The sequence below is a fragment of the Lepus europaeus genome, chromosome 11, assembly GCF_033115175.1.
Source record: "Lepus europaeus isolate LE1 chromosome 11, mLepTim1.pri, whole genome shotgun sequence".
NCBI classification, from domain to species: Eukaryota; Metazoa; Chordata; class Mammalia; order Lagomorpha; family Leporidae; genus Lepus; species Lepus europaeus.
Window position 1 is genome coordinate 85935560 of NC_084837.1, and position 18295 is coordinate 85953854.

At 52.7% G+C, this 18295-nt stretch overlaps 1 protein-coding gene across 1 annotated transcript in view; it reads left to right on the plus strand.

Moving 5' to 3' along the window:
* The window catches only part of SNX1 (sorting nexin 1), a 41185-nt gene extending 25850 nt beyond the window's left edge, over positions 1 to 15335 (plus strand). The window contains exons 5-15 of the mRNA XM_062206106.1: positions 667 to 710; positions 3057 to 3198; positions 4126 to 4204; positions 5626 to 5701; positions 8414 to 8527; positions 8698 to 8791; positions 9847 to 10052; positions 13387 to 13530; positions 13905 to 13985; positions 14401 to 14472; positions 14905 to 15335. Of these exons, the coding sequence (XP_062062090.1) occupies positions 667 to 710; positions 3057 to 3198; positions 4126 to 4204; positions 5626 to 5701; positions 8414 to 8527; positions 8698 to 8791; positions 9847 to 10052; positions 13387 to 13530; positions 13905 to 13985; positions 14401 to 14472; positions 14905 to 14955 (1103 nt within the window). The 3' untranslated portion in view covers positions 14956 to 15335. The remainder of the gene's footprint in view (positions 1 to 666; positions 711 to 3056; positions 3199 to 4125; positions 4205 to 5625; positions 5702 to 8413; positions 8528 to 8697; positions 8792 to 9846; positions 10053 to 13386; positions 13531 to 13904; positions 13986 to 14400; positions 14473 to 14904) is intronic.
* Positions 15336 to 18295: the final 2960 nt, after the last annotated feature.

The following is an 18295-nucleotide window of genomic DNA, read 5'->3' on the forward strand; positions in this document are numbered from 1 at the left end:
GTGGTCTAGGTCAGGACACTACCACAGAGAAAAACAGTTGCTTGGATTCCAAATTATGTAACAGTCAAAGGCTTTTTCATAAAGATAATTCCTTCTGGAAAGGGAGATTAGTATGACATCAGGCAGCTGAAGTGTCTTCCTGCCAGGCCCTTTGCCCTGGGTGGACATGCTAGATCTGAGAGGTCAGTGTCCCCAGCACCAGTGGCGGGGCCAGGATGGTGTTTCTGAAAGAGCAGACCAAGCCCAGAGCCAGGCTAGGGTAGAACTACTTGTTTCCTTTTACATCAGTTGCTTCCTTCTCCTCCTGCTTGATACAGCAGGAGAATTGTTTGGTTTCGGACAGATGTGTGTAACTAGCCCAAATATTGGCATGGTAACAACCGATGAATTGTCAGGATCCCGTGCTGCTTTGTGGAGGGCATAAATGGAGCCTGGCTTTGGAACAGAGGACTGACTCTTGTCTAACTCAAACTGGGGCGCCACCAGCATCCATGGGAACATGCTAAAGTAGGAACTGGACCTAGGATTGCCAGTCGAGCTTAGAGATGGAACAAGTGTGTGTCCCTTTATGGGGCTTCTGTGGCTTAGGAGACCTAGTTAAATGTTACCTAGGATAGCACTGCTTTGGTTTAAAGGTTAATCCTCTCCTGCTTTATTTTCTCCCAGGGGATGGTATGAATGCCTATGTCGCCTACAAAGTTACAACACAGGTAAGTCCAAGTGGCCCTGCTGATGACCACGATGACCACATTTACTTGAGATGGAGCAAGCCCACATCCCTTTGGTAATCTCCTCTGGGCCCTCCCAAACCGGGCCTTTTCAGTATTGCTCCAGAGAGCTAACACACTGTATTAAGACATGTGGTGTGTCTCCTATAGCCCCGTCCTTTTTAAGTACTGTGCAGCTTGGAGTTAGTTTGGCAGATCGCCCCAAACTAAGAGTAATTACTTAATAATCCTATTCTGCTGGGGGTTCACAGCTTCTATTTCTTTCTTGAACCTTTTGCCCCTCAAGTCTGGTCTTCCTTTCTTAGGTAATGTGAATGCATGCGGTCTGCAGAGGAGCACCATGGAATCCACCTGCGTGTTTCTCCCTGTCCTACCCCCCACTTCATGCTTTAGATGCAGCCACTCGCCTGAGCTGTGTCTTACTTCCTTTCTGAAGAGTCTTTACATGTGTGGCCCTAAATAATACACTGTTTTGCATTGGTTTTGACTTTCCTAAAAATAGCGTCATGCTGAAGGTGGTGCTTGCCAGACCCACCCCTGTTGAGCATGGCTGTAGTTAGTCGGTTGTGTGAATATACCAGAATGTTTGCACCCTTTTCCTTTGGTGCACATTTTCTGTTATGAGTGTGTCTCCAGTTTTGTAACTCTGAACTATGTATTTTCTTAAACATCTTTAGCACACACATGGAAGGGTTCTCTAGGGTAAAAAAACAGTACTTCCCAGGTTACCGGCACTACAGATGTGAACACAAGGAGTACAAACTGGTTTTTAAGTTTATTTTTGCACGGGCAGTGTGTAAAAATTCCCATTGATTCACTTCCTTGCCAGCAGCTTGGGAGGCCAGCCTCCTTGGAGGCTGTGGCACAGCAGGTTAGCTGCTGTCTGGCACGCTGGCCCGCCCAGAGCATCAGGACTACCTTCTGGGCAGGGAAGCAGTAGATGGAAGATCTCTTTACTTTGCTCTTCACTGCTCCTCCCTCCTTTCTTCCATCCCCCTCCCTCCATCTCTAACTCTACCTTTCAAACAAATAAATAAATCTTTATCTACATCTCGTTGTAATGTAGACCAACCCTTTTTAACTAGAGGTCTCCTTTATGTGTCTCTCTACTACTTAATGGCCTGCCTCCTATGAGCTCTAGGTCCTGTGACGCTGTAAAGGTTAACGTCTAAGCTTAGACCACTGACCTGATCCTGTCACTTTCCCTCCTAGAAGCACTCTTTAATCTGTCTTTGATTGGGCTGCTTTAACTCCAGTAACTAATATGTGAAAACAAGTCAGCAAAGGATGAATGGGTTATAGGCGACCACAGAATTCCAGCTTTAAACTGAGATTCAGCATTTGTTTCTTTAGAGCAAAGTTTGTTTGTTTTTTTAACCTGGGAATGAAACTACATTTGAATTTAATTGGTTGTCTTTATAATCCTGTATACTTTGTGCATTTAAAATCATCATTCTGAGAATGGCTCCTTAGACTCCCAGACTGCTAAAGAAGTCTGTAGTTCAAAAAGGTTTTTTGAGGGGTTTGTTTTTTAAGATTTATTTTATTTATTTGAAAGTCAGTTACAGAGAAAGATCTTCCATATGCTGCTTTACTTCCCAAATGGCCACAGTGGCCAAGGCTGGCCCAGGCCAGAGCCAGGAGCTTCTTCCCTATCTCCCACTAGGGTGCAGGAGCTGGACTCCCTGCTTTCCCAGGTGCATTAGCAGGGAGCTGGATTGGAAGTGGAGCAGCCAGGACTTGAACCGGTGCCCATATGGGATGCTGGCATTGCAGGTGGTGGCTTTACCCACTATACCACAGCACTGACCTTTCAAAAAGGTTTAAGAATCTGCTTTAGAGGAAGTGATTTGCCAGTTGACTAAAGGAAAGGGGTCTGGGTAGTGGGTCCCTTGATGTCTTCTAGACGGCTTTCAAGATACTCATTCTCAGGGCTAGTGCTGTGGTGCAGTGGGTTAACGCCCTGGCCTGAAGCCTCGGCATCCCATATGGGCACCAGTTTGAGACCCAGCTGCTCCACTTCCGATCCAGCTCTCTGCTATGGCCTGGGAAAGCAGTAGAAGATGGCCCAAGTCCTTGGGCCCGTGCACCCACGTGGGAGACCCAGAAGTTCCTGGCTCTTGGCTTCGGATTGGCACAGCTCTGGTTGTTGCAGCCAATTGGGGAGTGAACCAGTGGATGGAAGACATCTCTCTCTCTCTCTCTCTCTGCCTCTCCTCTCTCTGTGTAACTCTGACTTTCAAATAAATAAATCTTTTTTTAAAAAGTGTTAAGATATTCATTCTCTATTTGGAAAGAAATCACCTTGTGTTTTTTTCTGTCCCCAAGACGAGCCTACCAATGTTCAGAAGTAAACAGTTTGCAGTAAAAAGAAGATTTAGTGACTTTCTGGGTCTTTATGAAAAGCTGTCAGAGAAACATTCTCAGAATGGCGTCATTGTCCCTCCTCCACCCGAGAAGAGCCTAATAGGTAAGCTGTGGCCTGCGCTGGTGCTGGAGTTTTCCCTCCGAATTCTGCTGACTTCTTAGTACATGAGACCATGTCCTGTAGCAAGACAGACTCTTAAGTTCGGAAAGAGACGTTTCCAGTGTTTTCTCACACTTGAGATGTAAAGAAACAGCATCCTTTGACATGTTCTCTTCCTTAACTGTGATAGAGGCCTCTGGTTTTAGCCTCCAAAGTTTTCTTTGTTTTGTCTTTTAAGATTTGTTTATTTGAAAGGCAGAGTGATGGAGGGGAGAGAAAAGAGGTCTTCTGTCCACTGGTTCACTCCAAAAATGGCTGCAACAGTCAGGGCTGGAGCAGGCCAAAGCCAGGAGCTGGGAACTTCATCCAGGCCTCTCATGTGGGTGGCAGGAACCCAAGCACTTGGGCTGTTTGTTATCCACTGCCTTTCCAGGCGCATTCACAGGAAGCTGCGTCAGAAGCAGAGGTGCCAGGACACAAATCAGTCACTCAGTTGTGGCATGTGGGCATTCCAAGCCACAGCTCATCCCGCTACGCCACAATGCCCAGCCCCTACTTTTGTTTTCTTATTGATATCCAGGGATTTAAATGAAAGCTGTTCTCTCCAGATTGAAATGTTGTAAATGGAATGGGGGCGCAGACCTTCCCTTGCAGTCCTGGCTATGTGTTCTGTATTCAGCCTGCTGGCCCTTGTTTTTAGAAAATGTATACCCTGCAGTTCCCAGAGTTTGGAAGCTTCAGGATTTGGACCCTGATCTAAAAAGAGTGCTTTGAAGACCCTTTAGTTCAGGACGGAGAAGGGGCCTTAGGTTGTGTTCTGTGGTGCTGCCCTTCACCTGCCTTTCCTCTTGTTGACTGTTGTTGTTTTTTTGCAGATTTATCTTTTTTATGATTATTTATGGTTATTTTGCTTGTCACACTCCATCCTAGGAATGACGAAAGTGAAAGTGGGGAAGGAAGATTCTTCTTCTGCAGAATTTCTTGAAAAACGAAGGGCTGCCCTAGAAAGGTAAGTGCCCTAGAGCCATTTTCCTGCATGACATGCGAACAAGCGAGCAACTGAACCAGGCGTCCTGAGGAGCCAGGCGTTTGAGTTCATAGAGAGGAAACTTGACTGAATTAAAGACTCACCCCTGGGGATGGGAGTTAAGCCTGGCCGTCAAAATGCTCCTTAAGATACCTGCACCCCATATTGGCCGGTGCTATGGCTCACTTGGCTAATCCTCCACCAGTGGCGCCAGGACCCCGGGTTCTAGTCCCAGTTGGGGCACCAGCTTCTGGTCCCGGTTGCTCCTCTTTCAGTCCAGCTCTCTGCTGTGACCCAGGAGGGCAGCGGAGCATGGCCTAAGTGCTTGGGTCCCTGCACCCGCATGGGAGACCGGGAGGAAGCACCCGGCTCCTGGCTTCGGATTGACACAGCGCCGGCCATAGCGGCCATTAAGGGAGTGAACCAACGGAAGGAAGGCCTGTCTCTCTCTCTCTCTCTCTGTGTAACTCTTGCCTGTCAAAAAAAAAAAAAAAAAAAGTCCTTGTACCCCATATTGGAGTACTTGGGTTCAGTGCCCTGCTCTGGCTCCTGACTCCAGCTTCCTGTTAATGCAGGCAGTGGGAGGCAGTGGTGTTGGCTCAAGTCACTGATTTCCTGCCCACCCACATGGGATGAGTCCCTAGCTTCCAGCTCTGGCCTGGCCCAGTCCTGGGCACTGAAGGCATTTGGAGAGTGAACCAGCAGATGGGAGCTCACACTCACTCTCATGCCACTCAAATGATTAAATAAAACTTTAAAAATTTTTTTTCACGGAGCCAGCATTGTGATATAGTGAGTAAAGCTGTAGCCTGCAACATGGGCATCCCATATGGGTGCCGATTGGAGCCTCAGCTGCTCCACTTCTGATTCAGCTTCCTGCTAATGTGCCTGAGAAAGCAGTAGATGTTCCAAGCGCTTGGTCCCCTGTATCCATTTGGGAGGCCCGGAAGAAGCTCCTGGCTCCTGGCTTCAGACCAGCCCAGCTGCAGGTATTGCAGCCATCTGGAGAGTGAACCTATAGATGGAAGAGCTCTCTCCCTCTCTCTCTTTAACTCTGTCTTTCAAATAAAAACATTCACACCATCATTATCTCTGGGCTTTCCTAAATCTCTTAGCTTCCCACTTTAGGGATAGACCATCTTCTTTCCCCATCGTGAGTGAGCAATGATCTTCTCCTTGCATAATCAAATATGAATGGTTCTGAGGTCTCTTTCTTGCCAGTTATTTTTCTGTCCATTTTGAAAATGTGAAGAATGTGACTTGGTTACAAGCAGAGACCTATGTAAGTGCCTTATCTGAGGATACTTTGTGTAACTAAAGACATGGTGCCCCTGTCAGTACTGTGTGACCCCCAGAACCTTCAGGCCAGATGAATAACCAGATGATGACCGCCTGCCCTCTAGGTACCTTCAGAGGATTGTGAACCATCCTACCATGTTACAGGATCCTGATGTCAGGGAGTTCTTGGAAAAAGAAGAGGTTAGTATTGTACATACTGAATTTTATAATTTATATCTGCCCCTAGTGAAGCTAGTTTTTTCAACAAATATTTGAGCACTTAATATGCCTAGTAGCAGACTGTATCCTAGTTTTATGTGAGCCTCTAAGAATGACAAGTATTTTCCAGCCTTTTAAATAAAAGTAGCTTTGCCCACACTCAAAAGCAAGTGGCTGCCGAGGTCAGACAGCAGCCTGGTTTCATCTTCCTGGCTCAACAGTGCTCTCTCCGAGAAGTCCTTGGCATATCTTTCATAGGTTACTGCTAGGCTTAAATGGAATGCATATTTTTGTGCCAGGAGCCAGTTAGCACAGACTGCACAGCTGCCATGGAGCAAAGTGTTGATTCAAGTGGACAGTGTTTTTTAAAGGCCATGTGCAGGCTATTCATGATTTCGAGAAACAGGAGACTGCTCAATTTCCAGCAATTGAAGAATTAAGTAAAATATATCAATACAACAAATACTTTATTCTCATAAAAAAAAGTATATGGAATTAGGAGTACATAAAAGCAAATATTAAAATAATTATAGGGGCTAGCAGTGTGGCAGAGCAGGTAAAGCTGCTGCCTGCAGTGCCAGCATCCCATTTGGGCACCAGTTCAAGTCCCAGCTGCTCTACTTCCGATCCAGCTCTCTGCTATGGCCTGAGAAAGCAGTAGAACATGGCGCAAGTCCCTGGACCCCTGCACCCATGTGGGAGACCCAGAAGAAGCTCCAGGTTCCTGGCTTCGGGTTGGCACAGCTGCAACCATTGTGGCCATTTGGGGTAGTGAACCAGTGGATGGACGATCTCTGTTTCTCTCTCTCTGCCTCTCTGTAACTCTGCCTTTCAAATAAATAAATCTTTAAAAAAAAGAATTATATGGCCGGCACCGTGGCTTAACAGGCTAATCCTCCGCCTTGCAGCGCTGGCATACCGGGTTCTAGTCCCGGTTGGGGCGCCGGATTCTGTCCCGGTTGCCCCTCTTCCAGGCCAGCTCTCTGCTGTGGCCCGGGAAGGCAGTGGAGGATGGCCCAAGTGCTTGGGCCCTGCATCTGCATGGGAGACCAGGAGAAGCACCTGGCTCCTGGCTTCGGATCAGCGCGATGCGCCGGCTGCGGCGGCCATTGCAGGGTGAACCAACTGCAAAAAGGAAGACCTTTCTCTCTCTCTCTCTCTCTCTCTCTCACTCTCACTCTCACTCTCACTCTCCACTCTGCCTGTCAAAAAAAAAAAAATTATAAAAAGTGAAACATGAGAATGTAGAAATACAGTTATAGAAACACGTAAGTCATTAAGGATGAAAAAAATGCTAGGATAAAGCAATGCTTTATCTCAGGAAAGAAAACTGTAAGGAAGTAAGTGATGGGGTAGGACTACCTGTTCTTTAATCTTAAGGTTTTTATTTAATTAGCATGTAATATGCATTACTCTAATAAAGAAAATGGTACTAAATATATGGGATTTTTTTCTTCATGAAATATTTTAATTAAAAATTCTCTGTCGGGGTGGTGCTTGGCCAACCAGTTAAGATACTGCTTGGGACACCTGCATCCAGAGTCCTAGCTCTTTTCCTGACTCCAGCTTCCTGCTCACGTGTGCTGTGGGAGGCAGCAGTGATGACTGGAGTAGTTGGATCCTTGCCACTCAAATGGGAGACTTGGATTGAGTTCCAGGCTCCTGGCTTTGGCCCGGCCCAGGCCCAGCTATTGTAGGCATTTGGGGAATGAACCAGTAAATGAGATATCTCTCTCTCCAGTAAATAAATAATTTTTTAAAAAATTTCACTGCCAAATGGCTTACATCTCTTAATTGCTCTCCTGGGTATTCTTAAATCCAGTCTTTGTTTTTGCCTTCTCTTCCTTCCTACCCTGAGAGCACCGTGGACACTGTGCGCTGGGTAATTCTTTGTCACCGGCTCTGTCCTGTGCTCTGTAGGCTATCTGGGCAGAGTCCCTGGCCTCCATTCACCAGATGCCAGTGATGCTCTCTCCCCAGTGGTAACCACGAAAATCATCTCCAGACAGTGTCAGAGGCTCCCCAGGGGTTGAAATGGCCCCAAGTTGAGAACTGCTGTCCCGGAGTCCAGAGCACTGAGGTCTAACTAAGCATGGTTCACTCTACATACCCTGCGGTCCTCAGCATCCTTTGCACGCCTTGGGGAAGTAGGATAAGATGAAACCAGTCTTTATTGCTAAAGATTCAGCAGGCCTGGCTTAGCTAGGTCATCGCCAACAGTTGTCTGAATTAGAATAAATACTGCTCCAATCCGTGGACATTTTTTCACTGAGGAAGATCTAGATGGAGCCACAGCACAACTTCAAAGCCTGTCAGGACTTTTAAGTCCAGTTGAGTGCAAAGATGTTAGTCCAGAGGAACTTCTGACTTTGAACACAAGCATGCTTGGTATTAAGCGGCTCGTGCCTGAGTGGGTAGACAGTTCAGGGTAAGGTCGTCTGGCCCCTAACATTCCCAGTCAACTTTTCTTCGCACAGTAGCAAAGGCAGACATTTGGTTGTTTCTCTCTAACGTGGTAGTTTTGCTTTCTGCACTTACCACTTGTAGATTCTTGCAACTGCCTCCGGGTACAACCATCTACAATTCAGATAATGTGTTTGGCAAGTTTGGGGCATATATCTGATGGGTACTGAGCCTTCTGAACCTAAAAGAGGGGCAGCAGATAACTTGCCCTGCCCGACGTTGGTCTTGCAGCTGCCACGCGCCTCAGGTACCCAGACCCTGAGTGGGGCTGGTCTCCTCAAGATGTTTAACAGAGCCACGGACGCGGTCAGCAAGATGACCATCAAGATGAACGAGTCGGACTTTGTGAGTAGCCCTGTCCCCTTGATCCCCCTGCCTCTCAGGCTTAGGTGTAGATGAGAAGCCCTGAGGAGTGCTGTGGTCAGAGACCTCCCTTTTTTAAAAAACTGCTAAGGAAAGACTGGTCTGCACCACCCGAGTAACCCCACTAAAAGCCCTGGGCTTGTGTGTTTCAGTGGTTTGAGGAGAAGCTCCAGGAGATAGAGTGTGAGGAGCAGCGCTTACGGAAACTGCATGCTGTTGTAGAAACTCTAGTCAACCATAGGAAAGGTAACAACCTCTGCGGTGTGCTTGGAGCCGGGGGAGGTGGCTGTCTCCAGTGAGCTGGAGACGGGAGGGCGTGCTGTTCCCGAGCCTCAGCCATCCACGCCGACTTCTCCGCCTACCTGGTCCTTGATGTTCTGATCGAAGTGATAGGCCCTGCGTCTCCTGGCAGGAAACGTGACTCAGCCAGCGTGGGGCTTGTCCTGTCTACCTGGGAGGGGTGCAGGGAAGCCGTCCCACACGCAGCTTGCCCTGGAGCATGGATTTCTGTTGACAGAGTGAGTGCTGGCTTGCATCCAGAATCATATCACACGTCTTAGCTACCTGGTCAAACAGGCGACGCACACATGCAGGGACCCATGTCTGTCTCCTCTCCTCACCCTTTGTCACCTTCCTCTGGTGAGATATGCTTCAGAGCTAGTGGAAATGCTCAAGTCTGAATGCCGTCTTTCTCTGCCTTAAATGTGGATAATTAGAAATCTAAACAGGCATGAGGCCAGTCTAAGGGGTAGCAAACAAGGACCCGGCTGTGGGCCGGTCCTGGCCCTGGGGCCTATTGCCATGAGCTAAGAATGGTTTTCCATTTCCAAAGGGATTGGGGTGGAGGGCGGGGGGCAGCCACAGAGACCATGTGTGGCCTGCAAAGCCTGAAACGTTTACTGTCTGGCCCTTTACAGAAAGAGTTTGCCCTGCGCTAGGACACGCAGGACTGTGCAGCGCACACATGCTCACTCTGTGCAGACAGGCTGCTGGTCACGAGCTTCAGAGCCATTCCTTTGGCCTGTTTGTATTAACTGTCCCTTGGTTCTCCAGGAATATTGGAGCTGCTTCCTCCAGGTAGGCCTCACCTAGTGAAACTTGGGAACACAGGTGATTCTCGCTCCCGTGACCAGGCCACCGTCCCTTCACTTCCTGACTGCAGTTGTCTGTGGTACGAGTGACTGCATTGCAGAGCCCGCAGCTGTCGGCCACTCGGGCCTGAGCTGTGCCGTGCGAGGCCAGCTGACTCGTCCCTGTGCTTTGTGAGATCAGAGGGCCCTGTTGTCTTGTCTTCCTTCCAGAGCTAGCGCTGAACACAGCCCAGTTTGCAAAGAGTCTGGCCATGCTCGGGAGCTCCGAGGACAACACGGCCCTGTCACGGGCACTCTCCCAGCTAGCCGAGGTGGAAGAGAAAATCGAGCAGCTCCACCAGGAACAGGCCAGCAGTGACTTCTTCCTCCTTGCCGAGCTCCTCAGTGACTACGTTCGCCTCCTGGCCGTCGTCCGCGTAAGCGTCCGTCTCCTGTCCTCCCCCTCCTCCCCTACCCAAGAAAGCCACATCCATTAGGCCCTGTAAGCAGATACAACTTCTGCTCTGAGGATCAGGTATCGTGTAAGCTGGCCAGGCCACTTAACTGGCAGCTACTTAATCTGCGAGGCACGTGGAAGCCCGCAGCTGGCTTCCCAGGTGCCCCGGGAGAAATCCCCAAGTGGACTGCCCTGGTGGCGGGAGCTGGCAGTGTCCTCTGTGCGCCTTCCTTCCTTCCTTTTTTTTTTCTTTTTTTTTCTTTTTATTTTAATATTTATTTATTTGGAACTCAGTTATAGAGATAGAAAGGAGAGACAGAGAGATCTTCCACCTGCTGGTTCACTTCCCAAATGGCCACAATGGCCAGGGCTGGGCCAGGCCAAAGCCAGGGCCAAGAGCTTCATCCAGGTCTCCCACATGGGTGGCAGAAGCCAAGGGACTTGGCCATCCTTTACTGCTTTCCCAGGCACATTAGGAGGAAGCTGGACCAGAAGTGGAGCAGTCTGGACTCGAACCAGCTTCCATTTGGCATGCCAGCGCTGCAGATGGCAGCCTCACCCGCTGTGCTGCAGCGCCAGCCCCTGTGCTCTTTCCCCTCAAGCAAGGCTGTGGTTGACCCACTGTCTTGGCCCCAGAGCAGTAGCTTCCTCGGCCCTAGGGTTTTGCCTCCCTAACAGTCAGCAGTGGCTTTGCCCTGGTAAGAGTTCTGCTGGCTTGCACTTGTCTGCCCCATGAACAGTCACGTGACTCCACAGATCCAGCTGGGCACTGCATTGAGGAGTGTGGCCAGGGGACCAAGAAAGCATGTCACCACAGCCCTCCTGTGCTGAGCACTCAGGGGACAGCACCGCAAGCTGCCCTTGGCCAGGCACCTGGCTTTCGCATGGTCTCCCTGAGACAGGAAAGAACCAAGAGGGAGCCTGGCACCCATGCTGTCAGGGCCCGAGTCTGCCTCGTGACCAGGCTGGGTGAGCCTGGGAGCTGCAGCTGTGCCACTCACACCCCAGCGCCCTGGCACCCAGCGTGTCTCCCCCTGGAGCGGTTCTGTATTGTGTCAAGAGCTGAGTCGCTCGGCAGGAGCGGCCCACACTGCTCAGCGTCCGCTCCCCTTGCTGTTTGGTTTGCTGCTGACTGCAGAGATAAGCGCCTGGGAAAACAACCTGCCATGGCGTCTTGGAACTGGTCAGACTGCTCAGGCGGGAGAGGGCCCTGTCTGGGGAGAGCGTTCTGCTAGGAGCATTGTTGGGGTCTCCGGATTTGACTCCAGGCACGGTGAGCCTGTGTGAGCCTGTGTGTTCAGGGGAGGGAAATCCAGCCGCAAGCTCAGTGGGCGGGGGCTGCAGCGGCACGCCTGGGAGCACAGATTGGAGAGGTGGTCTGTCCTCAGAGACCCCTCACAGGCCCACCCTGGAAGCCCCAGCTGGCAGTGCAGTGGAGCGAGAAGCGGAGCCAGGCCACTTACTGAGACACGAAGCCACGCTTTACCTACTCCCATGATGCTGAGGTGCTGGCAGCGCCGGCTCTGGTGACATGGCATTCACCAGGATTCAAGTACTGCTAGAGGCCCATCCCGAGAAGGCCTGGAAAACGGCAGGGAACTTGTGGAGGGGGAGCGAGTGGAACGGAGCTGGGAGGCTGGCCCCGGCTGCCCTGGAAGCCTGCAGAGTGCAGTGGGGCACCCAGGCTAGCAACTGCCCTTTGGAAACAAGGAAAACCAGCAAGTGGACTTTGGGGAGCTCCTTGGAGACCTTGATAGGTTTGAGCAGGTAAATGTATGGTAGAGATGACAGCAGTGTGTCCCCATGGTGCTTTTAAGATTTAAAGATTTGGCCGGCACTGCGGCTCACTAGGCTAATCCTCTGCCTGCGGCGCCGGCACACTGGGTTCTAGTCCCGGTCGGGGCGCCGGATTCTGTCCCGGTTGCTCCTCTTCCAGTCCAGCTCTCTGCTGTGGCCAGGGAGTGCAGTGGAGGATGGCCCAAGTTCTTGGGCCCTGCACCCGCATGGGAGACTGGGATAAGCACCTGGCTCCTGGCTTCGGATCAGCGCGGTGCGCTGGCCACAGCACACCAGCCGTGGCAGCCACTGGGGGGTGAACCAACAGAAAAAGGAAGACCTTTCTCTCTGTCTCTCTCTCTCTCACTGTCCACCCTGCCTGTAAAAAAAAAAAAAAAAAAAAAAAAAAAAGATTTAAAATTTTGTTAAGCTCACCCTGTATGCTGCTGGGGAGTCAGGTTTGGTTTTGCTAAAAAAAAGAAAAATTTGCTCATTCACAGCTGGAACTGGGCCAGGCCAAAGCCAGGAACTAGGAACTCCAGCTGAGTTTGATGGGTGGCAGGAACCTAATTACTTGAACCATCACTGCCGCCTTCCAGGGTCCGCATCAGCAGGAAGCTGGAGTGAGGCCCAGAGCGAGGACAACCCAGCACCCTGATGTGGGACACAGCTGTCTTAACTGGCACCTTAACTACTAGGCCAGATGCCTGCCCCTGTTTTTTCTTTTTTTTTTTTTAAATATTTTAAAGATTTATTTATTTGAAAGAGAGAGAAAGGGAAAGGATCTTTCATCCATCAGTTCACTCCCTGAAGGCCACAACAACGAGGGCTGGGCCAGGCCAAAGCCAGGAGCCAGAAACTCCATACTGGTCTCCTGGATCTTCCACTGCCTTCCCAGGCACATGAGCAAGAAGCTGGATTTAAAGCCGAGTAACCAGGACTCACGCCAGCTCTCCAATAATGGATGCCAGAGCTGCCTGTGGTGGCTCCACTGTGCCACAGCACCAGCCCTGTCTGCCCCGGTTTAAAGAGTTCTTCCTCAGGTTGCGCTTCCCTGACAGCTCCGGACAAGATAGGCCCTAGTGTGATGTCTCAGTACTTGTGTGATGTCTGTACTTGTTACTGTCTTAGGGGCCTTTGCCGCTAGGTAGTAATATCCCATGGAGCCGGGACCATGGTTCCCTTCCCCCGTGGTCTTAGCTCCTGGCTCACAGTGGCACTCAGGGAAGTGTGTAGACTTGTGGACCGACCGGCTGAGGGGCAGTGCCGAAGCCGTGGTATTGGGCACTGGCAAGAGGCCGCCTGCTGTACGCCCAGCCATTCATGGCACTGGTCCGCTGGAGGCTGGGGGAGTCTTAACCCAAGCCTCTGCTTCTTCGCGTCACACTTCCAGCTAGGCATGAGCACGTGGCTGCGAAGTCTGCCCTTGCCTAGTCCTTTCCCGGTGCAGCTGCTGGGGAAGCCCCCACCCGCCCCTGCCCCCGGGCCAGGCTGGGGAGCACCTGAAGAGCTGGTTGTACCCCTCCCCGCCCCACCAGGCTGCCTTCGACCATCGCATGAGGACGTGGCAGCGCTGGCAGGACGCGCAGGCCACGCTGCAGAAGAAACGGGAGGCTGAGGCTCGGCTGCTGTGGGCCAACAAGCCCGACAAGCTGCAGCAGGCCAAGGACGAGATCACAGAGGTGAGGCCCCGCCAGGGCACTGCCGGCTGCTGACCGAGCCCTCGCCCCATGGCACCTGACAGCCACTTGCACAAAAGCCCGCAGCTCCTGGGGAAGCCTGAGCGCGAGGCCTGGCCCACCTCTTCTCGCTGCAGCCACACCGCCGGGGGTCCTCCCGGGTGATTCAGGTCAGCCCCTCTGAGAACTCCATGAAGTTCTTGGGGCTTCCAGATGTGGCGAGCACCGAATCCAGACACGGCCAGGGTCCTGCCCTTGCTCCGAGACCAGACTAGCCTGGGGTGTGTGGCAGTCCCCTGAGGTGCCTGTCCCAGGGCAGTGCCCAGGCTTCGTAACAACACGGTGAGATGAAGTGAGCCTCTCCTCTCTCTTCCCAGTGGGAGTCTCGCGTGACTCAGTATGAAAGGGACTTTGAAAGGATCTCAGCAGTGGTCCGAAAAGAAGTGATCCGGTTTGAGGTAAGCGAGGAAAGCCTGGGGGGCTGGCGGCATTGCTCTTGTCCAGCCTCGTGGGTAGGAGGATGGAGTGATGTGGCAGATCCTGTGGACAGGCCTGGGCTCGTGTGCATGTGGACACGCGTGGGCATGGTTCCTGCTGCACACTGGCTGTGCACTTGGGTTGCAGAACCAGAGCAGTTAGACCAAAGCATGCCCGTGTCCCTGTGGGCCTCCACCCCTCCTGCCCTCCCCACTCCCGCCCTCTAAGAAAGTCTTGCTCCGGCAGAAGCTGTTTGGCTGGAAATGGTCGCTATTCCAGCTGCTGGCTCTGTTTTCTGAGGCTGTTTGGCCTCAGTCAGCAGCAAATGGCACCCTCCTATCGCAAGGGGAAGGAGCAGCTGTCTGGATGGTCAGTGTAGAATCCTGTCTCCCACAGAAAGAGAAATCCAAGGACTTCAAAAACCACGTCATCAAGTACCTGGAGACGCTCCTGTACTCACAGCAGCAGGTGAGTTCTGCCTGACCATCATCCTCCACTGCCTGCCGGGCCGGGAGACAGGGACCCAGCTGTGCTGCCCCGACTTGACAGTGAGTGGGTCTCTGAGGCCCAGCCCCATCTCTCCTCGTCCTGGGACGCCGTATCATTTGAGTGGCCAACCGGTGGTACCGGCAACCCCCTGGAGGCCCAGGCCGCAGTCAGCTCACAGAACAAGGGCCTCATTGTGAGGAGCTAACCGTGCCGGGCAGAGCGGTGGCCTCCACAGGGTACTCCCTCCGGGGCAGGACTGCCTCGCGCTTGGCACTCAAGAACCCATGCTTCCCCCATTTCTGCCCAGCACCACACTGGGACCTCACTGGGAGTGCCATGGCTCTGTGCGGCCCATGCCCAGGCCCTGCCACTAGAGGGGGCGCTTGCTTACTGTCCCCCACTTCTTTGCAGCTGGCGAAGTACTGGGAAGCCTTCCTTCCTGAGGCCAAGGCTATCTCCTAATGGACCAGGACACAGAGCCCAGCTGCGTGACGCTGCCTTTTTGTACACTGTCCGCCTCCACCTCGATGGACCCCAGTGGTGCACCTGCCTAGGCCGGCCCTGGCCCCTCTGCCCGCCCCTCCACCGTGCCGTCCCCAGTCACTCTAACCGTTACTTCATTTAGCTTCCATATATATTTTCTTACCTGAGAGAATAGTTTCCTGCTTTAAGCAAAAGACCTAAAGTAGGTGGTGGAATTATGGGATAGGGGTGGAGTATTGATATAAATATATAAATACAAATGTATATTTTTCAGGATGTGGTTTAGGAACTGGGAATAACGTTTTCTGTTACTCCTGATGGTGCCATGCAAAGATTATGTAATAAAATATTTTAAAATCGGGTCACATGACTCAGTAGTAGTGCGCTTTGCTTCCGGCTGGGGGGTGGGGGGAGCAGGTCCAGGATAGTCCTTCCCAGGGACGGCTGCTTCCCTTTGGAACTGGGCTGGTTTCTCCACCTGCCTGGCCCCAGGGGAGGTTTCTCTTGCTTCTTTAGGGAAGGCGTTTTAAAGCTGGCTCTTACAATCAGAGGGCAGCCTTTCTCTCTCATGCTTCTCTGTCCCTAGACTGCCTGATGGCAGGTCCTGTGGTCACCACCCATCAGAACAGGTCCCCAGGTGTGAAGGACTGATAAGGACATGGTGCCTCCCCCGGCTGCCCGCCTCCAGATAGGGCCAGCGGGAGCACACCCGAGAGCCCCACGTGGCTCCGCTGGCCCGGCCAGGGGAGCCTGGAGTCGCAGCTCAGTCACCGCTGGGCCTCCCTGCAGCCGTGTCCACAGCAGCAGACGCTGCACTGGCAGCTGGTCGCTGGCCCGCGGCTCCGGGGCCCGCTCTCTCCCTGTCTGTGGTGGGCAGCCCGAGGCAGGAGGCCGACAACCCGCGGGAAACGTCGCTCAGTCCTCGTTCTCTCCGGTGTCCTTGTTGTCGTCTCTGTAGAGCCTTCCAGCCTTCTGTACCTGTCTGCTTTGACACAGTTGCAATACTGCACACAAAACAATGACTGGACCGTAACTGATTCACGCCTCGCTGGGTTCTTGATGTTGGGGTGTTGGATTTGTTTTTGTAACTTTAAAACCTTGACTATAACTTCAAACTGACAGCAAAGTTGCTGGAACATCACGGAGAACTGTGTGTCCCTCACCGAAATTGATGTTTTACCCCGTTTGCTTCCTGACTCCCTTTAGAGGGACACGTTGGAGGTGAGTCAGTGTACCCATTGTGCCAAAAATTCAGTGCCATTATCAAAACCCGGAAGTTTAGTAACACTGATACAGACGGTCATCTAGCCCGTCTGTCATTAGTGTTGTGAGTTGCCCGAGGCGGCTCGTTGGTTGCCACTGTGCGGGACCCTGTGTGTCTCTCTCAAGGCAGGGGAGTCCTTGGCCTCCCCACAGCTTCGTTACCAGGACGCCCGCCCTGTAGGGTCCCTCCCTAGGGCTGTCTGTGCTGGGGGCGGGAAGCTCACGGAGGGGACGTGTCCCCGGTGCCCCTTGAGCCTTGTGACTTCCTTCAGTCATGTCACGGGGTTAATCTGATGTTGACCGTTCCCTCTTTGTAGTTACCAGGAACCATGGGGAGTCACTTTGAGATCAGAGAGATTTAATTCTCATCCCCAAGTTACAGCACCAGGCAAGCAACCCTGAGCTGTGATTCTCTGCGAGCATGAGGCCTTCTGCACTTCCGGGCAGCATTCACCTTCTGAGAGCCCGCGGCCTCCCCTCTGTCCACTTGTTTACCAACACGGCCGCACGGGCCCGTTTTACTCAGAGCTGCAAACCATTCGTTTTATACCTCATTTTGATTTTCAAACTGCCCCAGGCCTTTTGCAGGCTGCTGCATTTGTGGTCTTTTAATTTGGCCATTCCCATCATTTTTTGAGCTCTTTCTGGCATAAGCAGATGCCCCAGCTTGGGGTCAGCCTCTTTTCCGGGGGGGGGGGGGGGTCTCGATTCCTGGCTCACGGTGAATGGCACTTAGAGACTAAGCTGAGGTGCCAGGTGTGCTGGATGCTTCTTGGGTCTCAGCAGACAGAGCCAGGAAAGGGATGGGGACATAGAGGCGAGGAGAGGGGACAGACACCCCCAGCCCTGCCCCGAAGCTCGCTCCAATCTGCTCCCTTTCCTGTGTTTGGATTGCTCTTCTCCAGAGAGGCTTGCCTTGAGAGACGTCTCCCTGTGAGGCTCTGGACGGCGAGGGCATCGTTATTCCTTGGTCCTCCTGCATCCTGCAGCTCTCGGGCCAGCTGTGCGCAGGGCTTGTGCAGAGCTTGCGACATGAAGTCAGGAAGCTGCAGCAGGCCAGGGCCATGGGATTCTACCTGAGGAACGTGTGTGGCAAGCGAGATGCTTGAACTGGGCCAGAAAGTGGAGAGGATGCCGGGCCTTCTGCCACCTCTGCCTGATGGCGAGCAGTGGGCATGGCCCAGGCGATGGCAGCAGCTCGGTGTGGCCAGAGTCGCCTAGTGGGAGCCGGGGCACCTGGGTAAGTGTGGGGAGTGCCTGAAACACGGCCAGGTTCATCTCAGACGGGGAGCCCCGAGGAGGGTGGGGATGACGGGGCAGAGCCAGGGGAAGCCCCCAGGGGAGCTGATTGACACGGCAAGGGTCCTGTCCCACATGAGCTCTCCAGGTTCCCGGCCTGGGCGCTGGCAGTGGCAGCTTCACCTTTTAGGAGCAGGTGGGAGGGGAGCAGTGGGGACAGGGAGTGCTGAGGGTGTTTAGAGGCTCCTCCGCAGGGGGAGGGAGGCCCCAGGTTAGAGGTGTGCGAGATACAGAAGAGGCGGGGCAGACTTAAGCATGTTGGTAAAACGCACAGGAGAGGAAGCCTGTTTGGGAGAACCCGAGGCCCCGGGCGCAGGAGGGCGGGGCCTGTGGGCAAGACGGCAGCAGGTGGTGCAGGCAGGGGCTGGAGGGCTGCCTGCCTGACGATTAAACTTGATGCAGAGGCGGGCACCTTGTTTACCTACGTGAGCCAGGCGGGTTAGACGGAGGGTACGGCTGTGTCTACCCCTGCCCTGCTTGCCCCTCAAGTCATCTCTCCAAGGGGCTGGGCTTCGAGCTGGAGAGATCCCAGTATTCAGTGTCAGCACGTGAGAGGAAGAGAAGTTGGACTGGCAGGATCACACAAATGCTAGGAACCTGAGCTCTTCCAGAAGAGTTCCATTCTGAACGCACCTGTAGCCGGGAACCCTGAAGGAAAAGACTGGGGGCCGGCGCTGTGGCGTAGTAGGTTAAACCTCTGCATTGCAGCACCGGCACCCCATATGGGCGCTGGTTCAAGTCCTGGCTGTTCCACTTC